This window comes from Oncorhynchus clarkii, chromosome 1, assembly GCF_045791955.1.
Source record: "Oncorhynchus clarkii lewisi isolate Uvic-CL-2024 chromosome 1, UVic_Ocla_1.0, whole genome shotgun sequence".
NCBI lineage: Eukaryota > Metazoa > Chordata > Actinopteri > Salmoniformes > Salmonidae > Oncorhynchus > Oncorhynchus clarkii.
Genome location: NC_092147.1, coordinates 79,950,173 through 79,974,735, shown reverse-complemented (window position 1 = coordinate 79,974,735; position 24,563 = coordinate 79,950,173). Strand labels below are relative to the sequence as shown.

Genomic DNA, 24,563 nt, shown 5'->3' with positions numbered 1-24,563 from the left:
AATGGGGGTGAATAGCCCACTTATGATGCCCACTGTAGGTATGAATTTACCTTTGGTGTGTAATGGCACGGGCAGGTGCTACACATTTCATAACGCATGACAGTGGGTGCGTTTCAGTGGTAAAGCTAAAGAAATTGACTGTAGACAAAAGTCAAGGAGTGAAGTTGGGGGAGGTGCATCAGCGACAGCCTAAAGTCGGACACTGATGTGGTTTTCCAAATGCAAGGCTCAGATCAACATGGCAGTGTTTCCATTGTTTATAATGTCAAAATAAACATGTCTCCATCCCCCATATCACATACTCACAAACTGAAATCATATCCCACTGGGCACTCACTGGTTGAATCAACATAGTTTCTACGTCATTTCAATTAAATTACTTTGAACCAATGTTGAATAGACATTGAATTGACGTTTGTGCCCAGTGGGATGTGTGTACATTGTATAATCAATTAGTGAGATTAGCCTGAAATATCACATTCATTTGTATCAACTGTATGAATAGCAGCAAAGTTGGTTCCTGATTCAGTCTTCAGTCATCTCTTTGTGACATTTGTTTAGATCAACAACATAAAAAGTTATATGTTGACAATAGAGCCTTCCACAATGCAGGGCATGGCTATGATGATGTTGGTGAAGAGCAACTGCAGAAACTGGTAGTCAACTGCAGTCAAAACTTCATGACCTTTGATCACAAGATTTGTGTTAAGTTCATGCAGTGGACATGTAGGCGCAAGTCGGACAATGCAGCACACCTTGAAAGTCGGTGACCAGACTTGACAAAAGTGATCGGCTCGAACGCGCCCAGTGTCACCCCAGTCTCTCTCTCTCTCTCTCTCCCTCTTTTTTTTCTTCCAGCAGCAGGAAGGCGCAATCAGGTCGCATTCTACTCCTCTTCTCATCCTCGTGAAGAGAAGCTAGAACGAAGTGCCGCGCGTGTTTTCTAACCGCACCATGGTGGGAATGACGGAATTGGGGTGCCTTTTCGTCCCGGTGATGATGCTGGTGGGGTTCACCTTGCAAGCGGAAATTAACAACGGGAAAGAGGAGGAGAAAAAGGGGAATTTCATGGAAGACGAGCATTGGCTGTCCACCATTTCACAGTACAGCCGCAAGATCAAGCATTGGAATCGCTTCAGAGACGTAAGTCGCTGTTTTGGTTGATTGAGAGATCTGCCGTAATGCGGTAAGCTATATTGATAGGGAAACAGAAGCCAGCGGCACGATTCCGCTTGGCAAACGTCCTAATAACCGGATGCGTTTGCTAGGCTACTCCGATTTTATTTGTCAGATAATTAATATCAAGGGTTTGGTGTCATTGCTTAAGATACACATCTGAAGCGTTTGTGTAGCCAGATGTTATGGTGTTTTTTCATTGTAAACATTATCTTATGTTAAAAAACAAAAACAAATGTTAGGCATAATCATTCAGATGGAGCCTAAGATGTTGACCTCAGATATACCCTAGAGGAGTGTAGCCTAGGGTACAGCCTCATTGTGGTCATGGTGCACTGATCTATTGCATTTTCTGGAGAACTGGAGAATGTAGGGTTGCCTATGCAGTCATATCATTATTGTACATCATTTGTAAACACTCAAAGGACCTCTGCAAGGTAACCTACATTTAATTATGTAACTGCCAGAATAAAGGAAACACCAACAGAAAGTGTCTTAAATAGGGCGTTGGGCCACCACGAGGCCCCAGAACTGCTTCAATGCGCCTTGGCATAGATTCTACAAGTGTCTGGAAATTGGGTGGATGCAGCACTATTCTATCACAATTTCTGTAATTTGGTGTTTTGTTGATGGTGGTGGAGAATGCTGTCTCAGGGACCGCTCCAGCATGTCCCATAAGTGTTCAGTTGGGCTGAGATCTGGTGACTGAGACAAACACACACCCTTTAAACCCCATATGCTTCTTTGAGACCCCTCTTTCAAAGTCATTTAGATGTCTTCCTCAAGCCATGGTAGCCCAAATAATGGCCAACTGGGCATGATGGGATGTTAATTGCTTAATTAACTCAGGAACTACACCTGTATGGAAGCACCTGCTTTCAATATACTTTGAATCCCTCATTTACTCAAGTGTTTCCTTCATTTTGGCAGTTACATGTACATACATGCAATGTATAATGTGTGATTTACACTACTACATAGGTACCTGCCATCTTCAAACCAATACAAGATTGAAAGCGTGTTTTGAAAGCATCATATCAGGATATTTTCTATCACCTAGCCTCACTGTCCATAGGCCTACCTATTGATACTTTAGCATTCTTTGGCATATTATTGGCAGTAGTAATTATGCACATTGCAAATTTGCAATGATTTAGAATGACATTTGTTCCCCTTTAAAGATCCGTCCCCACATTCACCCCTTATACTTATTCCGTCATGCTTTTCACGGTATGCATTCTGGCCTGCTGTCCTACTGCTAATGACTCAGCCTAGTGTTTGCAAATAATCTGTTACAAACAGAATAGGCACAATGCAATTATAATACAAGTTCTGATCATTGATTGCTGAGGTAATGCAGTTAGCTTTCAACTGAATCCGGCTGTGGCGAATGATTTTAGCCTAAAGGGCATGTAAATATTGCTTTGTTTACGAATATTGTGTGTGTGTGTGTGTGTGAAATCCTGCATCCAGTAGTGATTACCAAAGATCACAGCAGGGCATTTGCACGGTAATGGAATTTCGTTGAGTCTCAGATTTCTCACTTACAATGTAACAAAAAACATTGATTTCAAAGTTAACAAACCATACACTAAGCACAAGGAACACTTTAAACAATGTACACAGAAAATTTTACTGGAAGAACTGTGCAGATGCAAAATTTGGTAACAGAATTTCTGTCAAATCTCCCTCAGTGTTTTATGACCACGTTTTCCAAAATTCTGAGTCGATATTTAACTGAGTTTTAAGATTCAAAGATGTCTGCAGAAATAATGGGGTGTCAGCTATGACATGACACCTTGAGTTTGAAAACATCTCTTTTGGTATTGAACTACAGTAACTGAAGTGGATTTACACCCGGTAACGGAATTGCGGTACGGAATTTCTTCATGGGTCCCTGATCTGTACAACACAGAAATGCATAATTATGGATGTGAATGTCATTCTCTTCATGGTGATGTATCCTGAATAGGTACGCAAAGGTAGAATTATGCAATATCCTCATTATTTTAATGAGCTCCACCACCAAATCAGACCAAATTTGGTTGGTCCGAATAGGACCAAATCTGAACCAATCATAGACATCTATGTTTCACAAGTTTGGACATCAACGTACAGCCCAGTACAGTACAATATGGCACAGAACAGTAGTGTTCAGTACAGTAGATTATAGTTCAGTGCAGTAGATTTTAGTGTACTCAAGTCTCGTGTGTGCTGAACTGTTATCTACTCTATTCTACTGTACTGAACTATAATCTACTGTACTGAACTATAATCTACTCTATTCTAATGTACTGAACTATAATCTACTGTACTGAACTATAATATACTGTACTGAACTATACTGAACTATAATCTACTATACTGAACTATAATCTACTGTACTGAACTATAATCTACTCTATTCTACTGTACTGAACTATAATCTACTGTACTGAACTATAATCTACTCTATTCTAATGTACTGAACTATAATCTACTGTACTGAACTATAATCTACTGTACTGAACTATAATATACTGTGCTGAACTTTAATCTACTCTATTCTACTGTACTGAACTATAATCTACTCTATTCTAATGTACTGAACTATAATCTACTGTACTGAACTATAATATACTGTACTGAACTATAATCTACTCTATTCTACTGTACTGAACTATAATCTACTGTACTGAACTATAATCTACTCTATTCTAATGTACTGAACTATAATCTACTGTACTGAACTATAATCTACTGTACTGAACTATAATATACTGTGCTGAACTTTAATCTACTCTATTCTACTGTACTGAACTATAATCTACTCTATTCTACTGTACTGAACTATAATCTACTCTATTCTACTGTACTGAACTATAATCTACTCTATTCTACTGTACTGAATTATAATCTACTGTACTGAATTATAATCTACTGTACTGAACTATAATCTACTCTATTCTACTGTACTGAACTATAATCTACTGTACTGAACTATAATCTACTCTATTCTACTGTACTGAACTATAATCTACTGTACTGAACTATAATCTACTCTATTCTACTGTACTGAACTAATCTACTGTACTGAACTATAATCTACTCTATTCTACTGTACTGAACTATAATCTACTCTATTCTACTGTACTGAACTATAATCTACTGTACTGAACTATAATCTACTGTACTGAACTATAATCTACTCTATTCTACTGTACTGAACTATAATCTACTGTACTGAACTATAATCTACTCTATTCTACTGTACTGAACTATAATCTACTGTACTGAACTATAATCTACTGTACTGAACTATAATCTACTCTATTCTAATGTACTGAACTATAATCTACTGTACTGAACTATAATCTACTCTATTCTAATGTACTGAACTATAATCTACTCTATTCTACTGTACTGAACTATAATCTACTGTACTGAACTATAATCTACTCTATTCTACTGTACTGAACTATAATCTACTCTATTCTAATGTACTGAACTATATTCTACTGTACTGAACTATAATCTACTGTACTGAACTTTAATCTACTCTATTCTACTGTACTGAACTATAATCTACTCTATTCTACTATACTGAATAAGAATCTACTCTGTGTAGCGTAATGCTTGTGCTTCTAGCTTTGACAGTGCAGTAATGTCTAACAAGTAACTTATATCACTTATATCACTTATACATTATCACTTATACATTTTGTTTATGAATTATTATCAGTAAAAACACTAGCTAATTGATAGGTCTACCTTTACTTGTTACTTCTGTGAACTTGTATTATTCTTCCTCCTCACAAGGGAACATATATAACATATATGCCGGGAGTCAGGAAACAGAAGCAGAAGATGATTTTAATAAAGAACCAAAGCAAGTGAACAAACATGAGGCGCGTACATAACGTGAGAGAAAGCAATAACACCTGGTGACTGAAGACCACTGAGGGCTAAATAAAGGAGGAGTAATCAAGGAGATGATGATGAGCAGGTGTGCGCAATGTGGGTTGCCAGGACCGGTGATAAGTAGACCAGCGCCGGAGGGAGGGAGAAGGAGTAGGCGTGAACGCAGGGTTCTTTACTACAACGTTATTGTTTTGATGTATTTCTAATCCCTTTTAAGACTTTATCTGGTAGATGTTTTCTAAGACCCCCTTTCCATTTGTTTAACAAGAAATTCCTTATTCCTCGTTTTTAGGATGGAAAATGGTTGAAAAATGTACATATGCTAAAAAAAATGAGACTCTTAGCATTTATTTGAAATCCAATTTGACCTGCTCCTATGCACTACACGTTGGTCCTTTTACATGGACAGGACCAGCATTACTTGGATGAGAGGCCTGTTGTATTATGTTCCAACCTTATAGGCATATTTCATGATTATATTCCTTGAGAATCCTGTTAAGAGGAGTTTTAGTTGATCCCATATCTAGATTGAGGGTTCGTATGACTTCATTGGAGCATACAATACATGCTTTTTTCTGAGTTGATTATTGGATTGAAATGTTCGGAAATATTATAATAAATACTATAATAAATATCCTTATTTTGTATGAAGGAAATAGCTGAGCCCCTCCATGTCCAAAATAATTCTGCCATACTGTGTCAATAGTGTCATATTGTAATCATTCTAAATAAAACCCTCTGCTAAATGACAAAAATGTCAACAAAATCTATTATCACACAAAAATGACAAATCCCCACTTCCCAAGTATGTCTAACTAAGCTTCTATATCATTGTTATGCAAATTGTTAAACATTTTTTGATGTAATTATGAAATGTTCCCAACCCCAGTAAAGAAGGTAAATGTGTCTAAATTGTTGTACATCTTCCCTGCTGTTCCGGGTGCACACACACACGCATAGACATATACACACGCATAGAGACACACACACGCATAGACATATACACACGCATAGAGACACACACACGCATAGACATATACACACGCATAGAGACACACACACGCATAGAGACGCGCACATAGAGACACACACACACACGCGCGCGCATAGAGACACACACACACGCATAGAGACACACACACACGCATAGAGACACACACACACGCATAGAGACACACACACACACGCATAGAGACACACACACAGGCGCACATAGAGACACACACGCATAGACATATACACACGCATAGAGACACACACACGCATAGAGACGCGCACATAGAGACACACACACACACACACGTGCGCGCATAGAGACACACACACACGCATAGAGACACACACACACACACGCATAGAGACACACACACACACGCATAGACACACACACGCATAGAGACTCGCACATAGAGACACACACACACACACACGTGCGCGCATAGAGACACACACACACGCATAGAGACACACACACACGCATAGAGACACACACACACGCATAGAGACACACACACACACGCATAGAGACACACACACACGCATAGAGACGCACACACACACACACAGAGACACACACACACACACACGCAGAGACACACACACACGCAGAGACACACACACACACACGCAGAGACACACACACACACACACACACACATGCATAGAGACACACACACACATAGAGACGCGCACACACAGGCGCACATAGAGACACACACACACACACACACACACGCATAGAGACACGCACACACAGGCGCACATAGAGACACACACACACACACACACGCATAGAGACACACACACACGCATAGAGACACACACACACGCATAGAGACACACACACACACGCATAGAGACACACGCACACACGCAGAGACACACGCACACACGCAGAGACACACACACACACGCAGAGACACACACACACACGCAGAGACACACACACACACACGCAGAGACACACACACACACACGCAGAGACACACACACGCAGACACACACACACACACACGCAGAGACACACACACACACGCAGAGACACACACACACACGCAGAGACACACACACACACACGCAGAGACACACACACACACACGCAGAGACACACACACACACACGCAGAGACACACACACACACACACGCAAAGACACACACACACACACACACACACATGCATAGACACACACACACATGCATAGACACACACACACACACACATGCATAGACACACACACATACACACACACATGCATAGAGACACACACACACACACATGCATAGACACACACACATACACACACACACACATGCATAGAGACACACACACACATGCATAGAGACACACACACACACGCATAGAGACACACACACGCGCATAGAGACACACGCACGCGCATAGAGACACACGCACGCGCATAGAGACACACGCACGCGCATAGAGACACACGCACGCGCATAGAGACACACACACACGCATAGAGACACACACACACGCATAGAGACACACACACACGCATAGAGACACACACACACGCATAGAGACACACACACACGCATAGAGACACACGCACGCGCATAGAGACACACACACACGCATAGAGACACACACACACGCAGAGACACACACACACACACACACGCAGAGACACACACACACACACGCAGAGACACACACACACACACGCAGAGACACACACACGCAGAGACACACACACACACACGCATAGACACACACACACACACACACATGCATAGACACACACACACACACACACACATGCATAGAGGCATACACACACATGCATAGAGGCATACACACACATGCATAGAGGCATACACACATATGCATAGAGGCATAAACACACATGCATAGAAGCACACACACCAGAGTACTCTCCTGGCGAAGCAGGATTAAGTTTAGATATATGTCCTCTGGAACTGTATTGTAGAAATAATGAAATTGTGGGCATGAAGATTAAGTATGAATTACAGTGGGATTATTATGATGGGCCTGGATGGGTGCTGCTGTGTCTTTACACGGGCAGTGGCACACACACACACACCGATGGAATCTGAACACAACCCTGCACACATCACAACCATCCCCCACATGCTCCTTTTTTGTTGAAAATTGTAAAAAACTTTTCAGGGAAAAAAGCTCAGCTCTTCTCAGTGGGTTTGCCGTCCAGTAGAGTTAAGATTTCTCTTTTCCTCAGTTTGAAATCAAACCCCATGTGAGGCACAAACAGAGACCACAGCTCTGCCTGCATGCCCTGAATGAAGGAGTTTATGTATTTTTCTCTCTGAAGACTTGGTGGATTACTGTGTATGATGTCAGAGGTGACATGGAATATCTTTGTGGTTACCATTCCCGGAGGGAGGTGTGGGTGTGTGTGTGTGACGGTTTGTTTGTGTTTGTGGGGGAATCTTGTGTGTGGTGTGTATATTTAAGGGGGGAAAAGTGCTGATATGTCTCTGGTGATGTTGACAGAAGAAACATCAGAGTCAGCGCATCACAGAACTCCCTGGGGATCGCCAATAGCAACCTCTTTGATGTCAGTGTGCAGCCGTAGCAACGGAGGTCCTCTGAAATGGGCCTGAAAGTAACTAGTTTCAGAGGGAAGTTGATGACTATTCCCCCACCACTCTCTGTAAGAGGAGGGGGGGGGGGGGGGGTAGAGTTGTAAAGTGTATGGTGGAGTGGTAAAGTACATCCAGTTTGCAGCACGGACTTTGGGCCGAGGACATCTCCATAATCCAGGATGGGTAGTATTGTCATTTGGAACAGGATGTGTTTAGCAGAGTGTGTGAATGAGATTTGTTCCGGTAGGGAAAGCCTATTCTGGACTTGACCTTTGCTTGAAGACTTTTGATGTGTGTGTGGAATGATAGTGCTCTGTCCAGCCAGATTCCCAGGGATTTGTATGAGCCCATCTAGTGAGTAGATGTCAAGGGGAGGGTTGATGTGCGTTTTCCTTTTGTTTTGTTTGTGTTCATTATAACATACAGGTAAGTGCCAAAATAATGGAAACATTTAAATGAGGGATACAAAGTAGATTGAAAGCAGGTGCTTCCACACAGGTGTGGTTTCTGAGTTAATTAAGCAATTAACATCCCATTATGATTAGGGTCATGTATAAAAATGCTGGGCAGACCATTATTTTGGCTATTATTTTGGCTACCATGGCTATGCCCCCTTAGGATGACAACGCTCCCATTCACAGGGCACGAGTGGCCACTGAATGGTTTTATGAGCATGAAAATAATGTAAACCATATGCCGTCTCAGTCACCAGATCTCAATCTAATTGAGCAGTTATTAGAGATTTTGGCGCCTGTGACAGCGTTTTTCACCACCATTAACAAAGCACCAAATTATGGAATTTCTCATGGAAGAATGGTGTCACATCCCTCTAATAGAGTTCCAGACACTTGTAGAATCTATGACAAGGCGCATTGAAGCTGTTCTGGCTCGTGGTGGCTCAATACCCTATTAAGACGCTTCATGTTGGTGTTTCCGTTATTTTGGCAGTTACCTGTACGTTTAGTATCATTACAGGGAAAGATTATGGATTCATCAATACCTTCCTTATTATCCATATGGATAATGATACAGTATCATTTGAGAGTTATACACTCTCCTCAGTCCTCAAATTAAGCATTAGTCTGTATCTCCATGCAGCTGATGAGATAATCAGACTACTAATGATTTTACTCCTATGAACCCTGACCTGAGCTGCATGAAACATTGGTTCATTACATCAACCCCAATAACCAAATGGTCAGAGGACCCATAATCAGAGGATGTATGTGTGTTCAAAGAGGCTCCAGAGGAATGTGTATTCTCTGCTGCAATATATTGGTTTACTCCGAATATACAGTATTATACTTTAATCACTATTGTTGTTTCCCATGTATTTGAAGAGAAATAAAATACAAAAAATGCTAACAAAACCAGAAAATGAGTTCATTGGGTATTTTTCAGGATATAATTTGGTTAAACTATGAAGGGTCGCCCATGATGCTATCTAATAAGACAAATTAGTAAAATTGGCGTTGACTCACAATGTCCTTTTGAGGGGAAGAATGTTGAATTTTAATGCAACAATGGAAAAAACAATCATCAAAGAGGCAGAACGTGAAAAAACAAATATACACACACTGTACATACCCACACAAACAAACATATTTATACATGAATATTCTATATTTATTCTTCTCCTCTTTCAAGTATAAGACCCACGGTACAGTATGCATTGGATAGAGTGTGGATGACGGCTGTTTTGTATTTGATAAAAATAGCCATCACCACTCCACACTTCAATCACTCCAATCCCCGTCATTGAAAAGACAAGGCGATTAGATGTAACAATTACCGTCAACAACTACATTTAATACATCCAATCCTTTAATCTGACAGACAGGTGCACTGGACAATTCTTCATTCCACTAATGCATCCAGGCTGGAAATCCCAAAACAAAGGAAAACACAATAATGATGATTGGCTGCTGGAGGAAGCCATTGTGGTTTAAAGGCCTTACAGTGTCACAAGTCCCATTGAGAAGACCACCCTTTGACTGAAACTGTTGGCACACAAGCCTTACAATTTAATTTCATGTCTTGATTTGACGATGTGAGTGGTTTATAATTTAAAGAACAACATTTCATCTCCCATCTCTAAATAGTCTTAATTCATCCTTGAATATTATTCTTAACTTCTTCTTCTATACAGCAGTATCTCTATATTCCTGGTGTAGTGTCTTCTGTACCCTAGTGTGATTCACAGTTGAGTCAATATGCTGTATCCCCTGGCCTCCTTTTCAAATGACCGTTATGATGATGAGAAAGTCAATTAGAACTCCATGTTCTATTTGAACTCTGTTAATGCAGATCAAACGGACACCGAAAGAGGCTGTTGATCCAGCAAATGTCTCCAACTCCCCTTTTCCACCCAGGTTTCACAGTCACACAAACTGGTCAAAATGTTAATATGTTAAGATGTTTAATGCAACTCCATTACAGGGCTGTTGAGCTATGACGGCTGATATTAGTCTATCAACCTGGATCAAACTCAGATAGGAACATCCGATGAGTCTGGCAGCATCTCAAATGGCACCCTGTTCCCTATTTAGTGCACTACTTTGGACCAGGGCCCATAGCTCTACATAGACAATAGGGTACTATTTGGGATGCTGCCTCTGTCATTGTGCAGCAGCTCACAGGTCAAGCCACCATCCTTGTAATAATAGGAAATTGGATGGCATGGTTGAAACTGCATGGTTAAACCTGCTTTGTTGAAATTGCAGTGGGTCTGCACATTATGCATAATTTATCTGATTTAGTCTCTGACTGAATACAATTTTATGCTCAACTAACTTCCCCCTATTAATGTCACATTGTGAAGTCACACTTTGGAATCAGTCTGATCAGCCTTGGAGACAGTGGCTGTGTCCCAAATGGCACCCTCCTCCCTACACAGTGCACTACTTCTGAGCAGAGTCCTATGGTGTTTTCTATCTTTGATAATGAAACCCACCTGTAGGAGAGGATAACACTCATTATTGTTAGGAGAGTGTGTAGTGGCACCGAAGTGCACGCACAGCTGACCTATCCTTAGGTCTCTCTCTCCAATTCAGCAGTAGCTCATTAGACCACAGTAGCGTTCCAGGGCTGTGTCACCAGGTCCCTGGTAGCTCATTAGACCACAGTAGAGGTCCAGGGCTGTGTCACCAGGTCCCTGGTAGCTCATTAGACCACAGTAGAGGTCCAGGGCTGTGTCACCAGGTCCCTGGTAGCTCATTAGACCACAGTAGAGGTCCAGGGCTGTGTCACCAGGTCCCTGGTAGCTCATTAGACCACAGTAGAGGTCCAGGGCTGTGTCACCAGGTCCCTGGTAGCTCATTAGACCACAGTAGCAGTCCAGGGCTGTGTCACCAGGTCCCTGGTAGCTCATTAGACCACAGTAGAGGTCCAGGGCTGTGTCACCAGATCCCTGGTAGCTCATTAGACCCCAGTAGAGGTCCAGGGCTGTGTCACCAGGTCCCTGGTAGCTCATTAGACCCCAGTAGCGTTCCAGGGCTGTGTCACCAGGTCCCTGGTAGCTCATTAGACCCCAGTAGCGTTCCAGGGCTGTGTCACCAGGTCCCTGGTAGCTCATTAGACCACAGTAGCGGTCCAGGGCTGTGTCACCAGGTCCCTGGTAGCTCATTAGACCACAGTAGAGGTCCAGGGCTGTGTCACCAGGTCCCTGGTAGCTCATTAGACCACAGTAGAGGTCCAGGGCTGTGTCACCAGGTCCCTGGTAGCTCATTAGACCACAGTAGCAGTCCAGGGCTGTGTCACCAGGTCCCTGGTAGCTCATTAGACCACAGTAGAGGTCCAGGGCTGTGTCACCAGGTCCCTGGTAGCTCATTAGACCACAGTAGCAGTCCAGGGCTGTGTCACCAGGTCCCTGCCTGCACCTGTTCTTCCTCTACTCCACTTCATTTTTAATGAACAGAAAACATTCTGTGCGTTCACACAAACCTTGCCTCAGTACTACACACACACACACACACACACACAAACCTCCCCCAGTCGAAGCCAGGTTGATTAAAAATGCAGGATGGATGGGTAGGTGTGTTTGTGTTTGGTGGGGGGTGTTTGGGCGGTTTGGCTTACCGGAGCGAAGCTCATTATGAAGTTTCAGTGATTTGTGCTAGAATGTTGTAATTATGGTGTTGCGTTCAGTGTGTGTCTGTGTTTGCAAGCTTGATAATCAAATCAGTTGGATGCAGTTTTGTAGGTGCTTGTGAATCCTTAAAGCTATAAAGCAATGCAAGCAGTTGGCGTGGTGGCCAAAACAACATATAACCTGCTGCTTTGACCTGGGTTCTGAGACAATTATCTTGTTGTTAGTGGTTGCATGACACATATAGTGTGCTCCCAAATGGCACCCTATTCCCAATCTAGTGCACTACTTTTCACTAGACCCCTAGTAGAGAATAGGATGCCATTTGAGTTGCAAAAGTTCACTCTCGGACGAAACAAAACACACAAAACAAAGGTTATTTGATGAACGCCAATCATGGCACCTGTTCCTCTTCTTTTATTTATTTTAATTTTTAATTTTAAAAATTTTACCCCTTTTTCTCCCCAATTTCGTGGTATCCAATTGTTGTAGTAGCTACTATCTTGTCTCATCGCTACAACTCCCGTACGGGCTCGGGAGAGACGAAGGTTGAATGTCATGCGTCCCCCGATACACAACCCAACCAGCCGCACTGCTTCTTAACACAGCGCGCATCCAACCCGGACGCCAGCCGCACCAATGCTTCGGAGGAAACACCGTGCACCTGGCCACCTTGGTTAGCGCACACTGCGCCCAGCCCTCCACAGGAGTCGCTGGTGCGCGATGAGACAAAGACACCCCTACCGACCAAGCCCTCCCTAACCCGGGCGACGCTAGGCCAATTGTGCGTCGCCCCACGGACCTCCCGGTCGCGGCCGGTTACGACAGAGCCTGGGCGCGAACCCAGGGACTCTGATGGCACAGCTGGCGCTGCAGTACAGCGCCCTTAACCACTGCGCCACCCGGTGATTTTGATATAACAAACACCCGCCCCTTCAGTCCTCCGAACCACACTGTAGAGTGAAAACGGGCCTTGTTGTGTTCTGCTGCACTACCCAAGTTCACCACTAGTGACATACATGCATTATAACAGAGTGCATCTCCTTTTTTCCACATGTTGTTACGTTACAGCCTTATTCTAAAGTGGATCAAATTGTTTTTCCCCCTCATTAATCTACACACAAAAAAACATAATGACAAAGCAAAAACAGGTTTTTAGATACATTTTTGTGCAAATTTATAGAACTTAAATATCACATTTACATAAGTATTCAGACCCTTTACTCAGTACTTTGTTGAAACACATTTGGCAGCAATTACAGACTCAAATCTTCTTGGGTATGATGCTACAAGCTTGGCACACCTGTATTTGGGGAGTTTCTCCCATTCTTCTTTGTAGATCCTCTCAACCTCTGTCAGGTTGAATGGGGAGTGTTGCTGAATAGCTATTATCAAGTCTCTCCAGAGATGTTCAAGTCTGGGCTCTGGCTGGACCTCTCAAGGACATTCAGAAACTTGTCCCGAAGCCACTCCTGCTTTGTATCGGCTGTGTGCTTACTGTCGCTGTCCTGTTGGAAGGGGAACCTTCATTCAGGCCAAAGAGTTCAGTCTTGGTTTCATCAGACCAGGGAATCTTGTTTCTCATGGTCTGAGAGTCCTTTAGGTTTCTTTTGGCAAACTCAGCAGGCTGTCATGTGTATTTTACTGAGGAGTGGCTTCCGTCTGGCTACTACCATAAAGGCCTGATTGGTGGAGTGCTGCATTGAGATGGTTGTCCTTCTGGAAGGTTCTCCCATCTCCACAGGTGAACTCTGGAGCTCTGTCAGAGTGAGCACTGTGTTCTTGGGGACCTTCAATGCTGCAGATATGTTTTGGTACCCTTCCCCAGATCTGTGCCTGGACACAATCCTGTCTCGGAGCACTAGGGACATTCCTTCGACCTCATGGCTTAATTTTTGCTCTGACATGCACTGTCAACTGTGGAACCTTATATAGACAGGTGTGTGGCTTTCCAAATCATGCCCAATCAGTTGAATTTACCACAGGTGGACTCAATGGAAACAGGATGTACCTGAGCTCAATTTCGAGTCTCATAGTGAAGGATCTGAATACTTATGTAAATAATAAGTGTTCTGTAATTTTATTTTGAATACATTTTCAAACATTTCTGAAAACCTTTTTTCGCTTTGTCATCATGGGGTATTGTGTGTAGATTGATGAAGTTGAACATTTATTTAATATATTTTTTAAATTAATAATAATAATTAATAAAAAGTAACTTAAGACAATGTGGAAAAAGTCAAGGGGTCTGAATACTTTCCGAATGCACTGTACCTATTACATGTAGAACGGAATAACTAGTGAGATGATGTAGTGATATGTAGAAGAAGAGTATGCATGTGCTGATGATGTATGCTAAGCGTGCTGAGTAAACTTCCCCTTAATTATACCCATCGTGTCCTCATGTTACTGATTCTACTACACAACACCTTGTTCAAATACTTTAGAAATGCATCCTTCCTTGAACTAAGCACAGATTTACAAGTGATTGATAGGTGAAAGCAAAGTTAACATCCTATTGCTTACATCAATCCAACTGAATCATATATGTGATTACTTCAAGTAGGACAGAAAGGAATGATGCATTTTTTAAATATTCAAACATCAAATCAAGCTTTATTTATACAGCACATTTCAGACATTTCAGACTTGGAATGCAGTGTGCTTTACAGGAAAAAACAATGAAAATAAAAGCTGAAATATTTACTACACAACAAACATAAGATAAACTGAACAACTAAAAAGCACCCAGAGGAAAAGCAAAACTAAAAAAAGTGTGTTTTAAGATCTCATTTAAATATGCCCACAGTTTCAGCCCCCCTCCGGTTCTCTGGCAGGCTTTTCCAGAGACTGGGGGCATAATAACTAACGGCTGCCGCTCCATGCGTCTTGGTCCTATGCTTTGGAATAGTTAAAAGGCCAGTGCCAGAGGGACCTGAGTTTACACGTCTTACCTGAGTTTACACGTCTTACCTGAGTTTACACGTCTTACCTGAGTTTACACGTCTTACCTGAGTTTACACGTCTTACCTGAGTTTACACGTCTTACCTGTGTTTTACAGGTCTTACCTGAGTTTACACGTCTTACCTGAGTTTACACGTCTTACCTGAGTTTACACGTCTTACCTGTGTTTTACAGGTCTTACCTGTGTTTTACAGGTCTTACCTGTGTTTTACAGGTCTTGAGTTTACACGTCTTACCTGTGTTTTACAGGTCTTACCTGTGTTTTACAGGTCTTGAGTTTACACGTCTTACCTGTGTTTTACAGGTCTTACCTGAGTTTTACAGGTCTTACCTGAGTTTTACACGTCTTACCTGAGTTTACACGTCTTACCTGAGTTTACACGTCTTACCTGAGTTTACACGTCTTACCTGAGTTTACACGTCTTACCTGTGTTTTACAGGTCTTGAGTTTACACATCTTACCTGTGTTTTACACGTCTTACCTGTGTTTTACACGTCTTACCTGTGTTTTACACGTCTTACCTGTGTTTTACAGGTCTTACCTGAGTTTACACGTCTTACCTGAGTTTACACGTCTTACCTGAGTTTACACGTCTTACCTGAGTTTACATGTCTTACCTGTGTTTTACAGGTCTTGAGTTTACACGTCTTACCTGTGTTTTACAGGTCTTACCTGAGTTTTACAGGTCTTACCTGAGTTTTACAGGTCTTACCTGAGTTTTACACGTCTTACCTGAGTTTACACGTCTTACCTGAGTTTACACGTCTTACCTGTGTTTTACAGGTCTTACCTGAGTTTACAAACTTACATAACTTAAAATCATGTCTGACATGTATTGGGGTGCACATTCGTGGATTGATTTAAAAACCACTAGAATAATCTTACAAGTAATTCTAAAACTCACAGGCAGCCAGTGCAGAGACCTTAAAACCGGTGTAATGTGTGCTCTCCGTCTGGTCTTGGTCAGTACCTGTGCTGCAGCATTTTGTATGTTTTTCAGTTGACCATTGTTTTTTTGGGGTAGACCAGACAGGAGAGCATTATAGGAGTCAAGCCTGCTTGTAATAAAAGCATGTATGAATCTCTCTATATCAGCCTGCGAGAGAAACGGCCACACATTGGCAATGTTCCTCAGGTGGTAAAAAGCTATTTTTGTCACATTACTAATGTGTGATTCAAAATTTCGTTCAGAATCTAAAATTGCACCTAGGTTTTTTTAACCGTTGCTTTATCTTTATTGACCATGAATTAAAACAGCGGCTAGATTCTCTCTCTGTGCTTTGGCTCCAACAATAAGTACCTCGGTCTTGTCTTGATTTAGCTGGAGGAAGTTGTGAGCCATCCAAATATTTAAGTCACTAATACAGTCTAACAATGTATCCATGGAGCTAAAATCCTCTGACACAGAAATGCATACTTGTTTATCGTCTGCGTAGCAGTGAAAATTAATGCTGTGCTTTCTGAAAATGCTGCCGCGAGGTAATATATATTACTGTAAACTGAACAGTACCGGACCCAAAAACGAACCTTGTGGAACACCACATTTAATATGTAAACTCAGCAAAAAAAAAGAAGCATCCCTTTTTCAGGACCCTGTCTTTCAAAGATAATTCGTAAAATTCCAAATAACTTCACAGATCTTCATTGTAAAGGGTTTAAACACTGTTTTCCCATGCTTGTTCAATGAACCATAAACAATTAATGAACATGCACCTGTGGAATGGTCGTTAAGACACTAACCGCTAGGTAGGCAATTAAGGTCACAGTTATCAAAGCTTAGGACACTAAAGAGGCCTTTCTACTGACTCTGAAAAACACCAAAAGAAAGATGCCCAGGGTCCCTGCTCATCTGCGTGAACGTGCCTTTGGCATGTTGCAAGGAGGCATGAGGACTGCAGATGTGGCCAGGGCAATAAATTGCAATGTCCATACTGTGAGACGCCTAAGACAGCGATACAGGGAGACGGGATGGACAACTGATCATCCTCGCAGTGGCAGACCATGTGTAACAGCACCTGCACAGGATCGGTACATCTGAACATCACACCTGCGGAACAGGTACAGGATGGCAACAACAACTGCCCGAGTTACACCAGGAACGCACAATCCCTCCATCAGTGCTCAGACTGCCCCTAATAGGCTGAGAGAGGCTGGACTGAGGGCTTGTAGTCCTGTTGTAAGGAAGGTCCTCAACAGACATCACTGGCAACAACGTTGCCTATGGGCAGAAACCCACCGTCTCTGGACCAGACAGGACTGTCAAAAAGTGCTCTTCACTGACAAGTCGCGGTTTTGTCTCACCAGGGGTGATGGTCGGATTTGCGTTCATCGTCGAAGGAATGAGCATTACACCGAGGCCTGTACTCTGGAGCGGGATCGATTTTTGAGGTGGAGGGTCCGTCATGGTCTGGGGCGGTGTGTCACAGCATCATCGGACTGAGATTGTTGTCATTGCAGGCAATCTCAATGCTGTGCGTTACAGGGAAGACATCCTCCTCCCTCATGTGGTACCCTTCCTGCAGGCTCATCCTGACATGACCCCCCCCCAGCATGACAATGCCACCAGCCATACTGCTCGTTCTGTGCGTGATTTCCTGCAAGACAGGAATGTCAGTGTTCTGCCATGGCCAGCGAAGAGCCCGGATCTCAATCCCATTGCGCACGTCTGGGACTTGTTGGATCGGAAGATGAGGGCTAGGGCCATTCCTCATCCCAGCAAGAACTGGCAAATCTGGAGCAGTCCATGAGGAGGAGATGCACTGCAGTACTTAATGCAGCTGGTGGCCACACCAGATACTGACTGTTACTTTTGATTTAGTTACTTTTCAATTTCTGTTAGTCACATGTCTTTCGAACTTGTTCAGTTTGTCTCAGTTGTTGAATCTTGTTATGTTCATACAAATATTTGCACGTTAAGTTAGCTGAAAATAGATGCAGTTGACAGTGAGAGGACGTTTCTTTTTTTGCTGAGTTTATTTTCTCTGAGTTATGTTCACCAACCGGTTAAATTTAGAACTGGACCGGAGATGCCAACCCACTTCTCCAGTCTGTCCAGAATGACATCATGGTCAACAGTGTTGAATGCAGCTCTTGAATCTAAGAGTACAAGGACAGAGAGCTGTTTGGCATCTGTGTTGCCTCTAAGATCATTTCCCACTTTAAGGCTGTTTCTGTGCTGTGGTGGGCATGAGAACCAGATTGGAATATTCAGGAGATTACTGTTAGGGTCATGCCCAGGAATTATTATTGTAGCCTACTGTACCAGCCCTGGATATTGCCCTTGTTCGGACTGTCACAGAAAAGCTGTAGGCCAGGGGTGTTGAACTAATTTTTCCCCGGGGGCCGCATTCAGTCTTCAATGAAGTCCGGAGGGCCGCACTGAAAATGTGTTATATTTACTTGCCCTCAAAATTAGTCTATCAATCCGGCCCCCTCCAGCGGGCCGGATTGGGTCCCCTCCAGCGGGCCGGATTGGGCCCCCTCCAGCGGGCCGGATTGGGCCCCCTCCAGCGGGCCGGATTGGGCCCCCTCCAGCCTGTGCACAGGCTGAATGTTTGACATCCCTGCTCTAGGCATTCAGCTGTTTATTCAATTATCTTGCCTATTATTTTATTTATAGGTTGTTTATATTTTCAGATTAAGATGTTTAATGTACTGCTGTCATTTGGTTCATATGTACAGCTTTGTCAAGAGACATCATCTCACCGACATTCTTTTATTGTGCTGTTCTAGAGCTCTGATAAGCTTCCGGCCTTTTTCACATGCAGCAGACATTTGTCTGATCAAAGGCAGATTAGATGGAGTGTGAACATAGATCAGCGGGCAGGGCGTAGATGGAGTGCGCCTAGATCAGCTCCTAGACAGCGCTGTGGGGTGTCTTGGCCCAGCACCAGAGGTTGTGGGCTCTTGGGAAGTCACCGTATATAGAGTGCACCTAGATCAGCACTGACAGCGAGAGTGGATGGGAGCACCATGCTACCCTGTGGGGTGTCTTGGCCCAGCAGCAGAGAGATAGGTGGGATGTAATTAAGAGAGAGAAAAATATCCTTTCATCATCGTCCACTATGCACTCCCAGGATGCGTTCCAAATGATACCCTATTCCCTATATAGTGCACTACTTTGACCAGGGCCCATAGGGAAAGACACAATAATTATTGTGTTTTCCTAGAAAGACACAATCATTCTAAAAAAGTGGCATAGTCTGTCTCTGAAATGCCACTGAACTTGTGTTGTTTTGCCTTGAGCCACCTGGCCCTGGTCAAAAGTAATGCACTTCATAGGCTATAGTGTACCATTTGAGACACAGGCTGTGTTTCTGTGCAGGCTCTTGTGTTGTGTTGAATGTAGACCTTTCTGTTTCTCTTCCTCCCGTTGTACATGTATGTGCTGTGGAAGAGAACTGTGCTGTGTATGAAATATTTCAATGGTATTGAAATAATCCCAGTACTGAATATTTCACACTTGGATTAACCCAGGATTGTTGTTCTATTTGGCTTGAATCTCCATTTAGACCTCTCCCCACTATCTCTAGTGTAGCATTAATGCAGTGATGCGTCACACCTATGAAGTGTTATCAGGACTGATTCTATCTGAATCGCATGTATCCCTTCAGTCTTTCCAGCAAGCCCAGTCCAGCAGTATGGACGATGGCCTGGCCAGACAAGACTGCCAGCAGCACCAAGTCACGAAAACTACAATCAATTACAGCTGGACACTGTAGAAGGCACTGTGTGTGTCTGACAGCACCAGGGGACCGAGGGATAAAATCAGCGTTGTGGAGAACGTGAACGGAATCATACATTTAAAATGGAATTCAACAATATATATTTTTTTTAACTAAGTAGAAAATTAACCAAACGTATTGAATTGATTAGAAAATGCATTAATTTGCCCAAGATTTTCACAAGACATGAACAAAATGCATCAGTGATTCGTATTTTCCTTCAACTTTCTGAAGATGCAACGGCACAGGAATGCCAGTGTCTGTGTGCGAGCATTTGTCTACCACTTGGTGTAGCTGTTAGCGATGATGCTAATGTGTTGACAATCGTCTTCTGGTAGTGTCAGATGTGTGCGTACTGGTAGCGAAGTCAGGTGCAGGAGAGCAGAGATTTGTGAACAGGCGCACACTTTATTTAGGCAAAAGTGCAAAACACGCAAAACAGTCACAAGAAGTATGTTTAACAATAAGCATCTTTGTGAAAAATAACACGGAAAAAACAAGCCAGTCTGGGGCGTCAACAATACACACGTAACACAAACAATCTTACACAAAGACATGATGGGGAACAGAGGAATAAATACATGTAGATTGATTGGGGAATGAAAACCAGGTGTGCAGGGAACAAGACAAAACAAATGGATACATGAAAAATGGAGCGGCGATGGCTAGAAAGCCGGTGACGTTCGGGTGGTGTTCGGCGGTCGACAAGGAGAGGAACCGACTTCGGCGGAAGGTAGATGGAAAGGCTTTCCCAAAAGCCTTCTCAATTAAATGTTAACTACAAAGTAGCCCATGCATGTTTTGCTCTAGGAAGCCGACAAGACTCACAAGTACTAGTTGAAAAAATATATGGAAGTATATATGGAGACTGTTTAGTGACAAAAATAAGGGGTTAAATATATATACAACAAAATTATTCCTGATATAGGACATACACTTCAGAACAAACTTCCTTTAGATTTTTTGGGGGGGGACTCTTTTTTTTCCCATGTTGTGAATCTGTTATTCAATGCGTTTGTATGGGCTAATAGCAGTTAGGACCCTAAAATATTCTGCAAGTTAAAAATAAATGCAAATGGGATACTTCAAGGAGTCTTAAATAGAAAAATGATCCTTAGAATGACCCTTCTTAAAACAATTCCATAGAGTTTAGTAGTAAACCCCCCTCCCTGCTTAGATAGGGCTTAGACTCTTATGGGTTAAAAAAGTGTGATTTTTGAGAGCGAAAACCTGAAAAAATGGAAATAACAGAAACCTTGAAAAACTAAATAAGAAGACTGAGTTTGGTGGAAAAATGAACAGAATCAGGCAAAAAATCAAACAGATTTTATAGGGCACCAGATTAGTAACACAGCATGGGAGAAATGGAAACACTTAGAGGGTTTTAACATTTCAGTCACTTTCTGCTCTTTTCCCCCCTCATCCTGCAAAATCCAATACTGTTCAGAGCAATGAATTGGGCCTGTATTGAAACAATGTCTATCATCTAATGAGTCACCAAGTAGCCTAATGTGGATCCGCTGAATATAGTTCCAATGTTGCTTTTCTACTGGGAAAAGGCTATAGAAAATTGTGCTCCAGTGTCAAGCTTCCTAATCATAATCTTCACCACTCCCTTGACTTCATGCGAGAACATTGTGCTGGTAGTCAATTAACGTGAGATTTAAATAAACATGTACTTTCCTCTTTACCTCTTTTATGAAGACAAAAAAATATTGTCTCAGCAACAGCATTGGCAGTGGAAGCTGAAACACACACACGCACACGGTGTCAAGGTGTTGTCTTTGTAATGGACAGAGTGGAGAGTGGTCACCTCAGGGCACTTCCTGTGATGTCAACATGTTTACATTCCCTAACACTCTGTTCAGTTTGATCTGACAATCTATTGATCTCTCTCTCTCTCATGCTCTCTCATTCTACCTCTCTCCCTCTTCTTATGTGCGTTCTGCTCTGTCCTCTCCCTCTCTCACTTGCTCTACCGCGCTTTCTCTCTCCTCCCACTTTCCCCCCGTCTCTTTGAGTCATACCCCCTCAGTGGTACTAAACACCTCTCACCTCCTCACCACTCTGACAGCTCTCAAATACCACTTCCTACTGTAGCTACCTCCCTACCCTCCCAGCCCTCTAAGCACTCCCAGGATCAGCAGCTTCTGAGCTGGATCCCCACACAAGCTCTGATCCTGTCTCCCTAAACCTCCCTACAGCCAGAGAAGAAAAGTGAGCTGCTGCTACTGCAGCGTGTGATCTACCTCCATTCCCTACACACTTCTAATCATGAAACCCCTGGCTGAAAGCGAGGAATACCCCTGTGTGCATACATATACATATAGACCAATTAGCACGCTCAAGTGATCTAATCTGTGCCTCACAGCTCATTTAACGCAAGACACTGCACCATAACGCACTGCACCATAACACAACACACTGCACCATAACACAACACACTGCACCATAACACAACACAACACACTGCACCATAACACAACACACTTCACCATAACACAACACACTTCACCATAACACAACACACTTCACCATAACACAACACACTGCACCATAACACAACACACTGCACCATAACACAACACACTTCACCATAACACAACACACTTCACCATAACACAACACACTGCACCATAACACAACACACTGCACCATAACACAACACACTGCACCATAACACAACACACTGCACCATAACACAACACACTTCACCATAACACAACACACTTCACCATAACACAAGACACTGCACCATAACGCACTGCGCCATAACACAACACACTGCGCCATAACACAACACACTGGGCCATAACACAACACACTGCTGCCATAACACAACACACTGCACCATAACACAACACACTGCTGCCATAACACAACACACTGCTGTCATAACACAACACACTGCTGTCATAACACAACACACTGCTGTCATAACACAACACACTGCTGTCATAACACAACACACTGCTGTCATAACACAACACACTGCTGTCATAACACAACACACTGCTGTCATAACACAACACACTGCGCCATAACACAACACACTGCGCCATAACACAACACACTACTGCCATAACACAACACACTGCGCCATAACACAACACACTGTGCCATAACACTGCGCCATAACACAACACACTGCTGCCATAACACAACACACTGCTGCCATAACACAACACACTGTGCCATAACACTGCGCCATAACACAACACACTGCTGCCATAACACAACACACTGCGCCATAACACAACACACTGGGCCATAACACAACACACTGCGCCATAACACAACACACTGCGGCCATAACACAACACACTGCTGCCATAACACAACACACTGGGCCATAACACAACACACTGCGCCATAACACAACACACTGCTGCCATAACACAACACACTGCACCATAACACAACACACTGCGCCATAACACAACACACTGCGCCATAACACAACACACTGCTGCCATAACACAACACACTGCGCCATAACACAACACACTGGGCCATAACACAACACACTGCGCCATAACACAACACACTGCTGCCATAACACAACACACTGCACCATAACACAACACACTGCGCCATAACACAACACACTGCTGCCATAACACAACACACTGCGCCATAACACAACACACTGTGCCATAACACTGCGCCATAACACAACACACTGCTGCCATAACACAACACACTGCGCCATAACACAACACACTGGGCCATAACACAACACACTGCGCCATAACACTGCGCCATAACACCACACACTGCTGCCATAACACAACACACTGCACCATAACACAACACACTGGGCCATAACACTGCTGCCATAACGCAACGCACTGCTGCCATAACGCAACGCACTGCTGCCATAACGCAACGCACTGCTGCCATAACACAACACACTGCGCCATAACACAACACACTGCCGCCATAACGCAACGCACTGCTGCCATAACACAAAACAGTGTTGCCATAGCACAACATGTTGGATGAGAGAAGACTGGAGAGAGGAGGATGGAAGAGAGGTGAAAGGGGATGAGATTAAAGAGGGAAGATGTGAGGCAGTGGAAAGAAAAAGAAAGTGAGATATAAACAGCGGGAGAGAGACGACT

At 43.1% G+C, this 24,563-nt stretch overlaps 1 protein-coding gene across 1 annotated transcript in view; it reads left to right on the top strand.

The window, feature by feature from the left end:
* Positions 1-869: 869 nt before the first annotated feature.
* Positions 870-24,563, top strand: part of LOC139417910 (testican-2-like) — a 79,833-nt gene continuing 56,139 nt past the window's right edge. Inside the window, exon 1 of the mRNA XM_071166900.1 lies at positions 870-1,143. Coding sequence (XP_071023001.1) covers positions 955-1,143 — 189 coding nt within the window. The 5' untranslated portion in view covers positions 870-954. The remainder of the gene's footprint in view (positions 1,144-24,563) is intronic.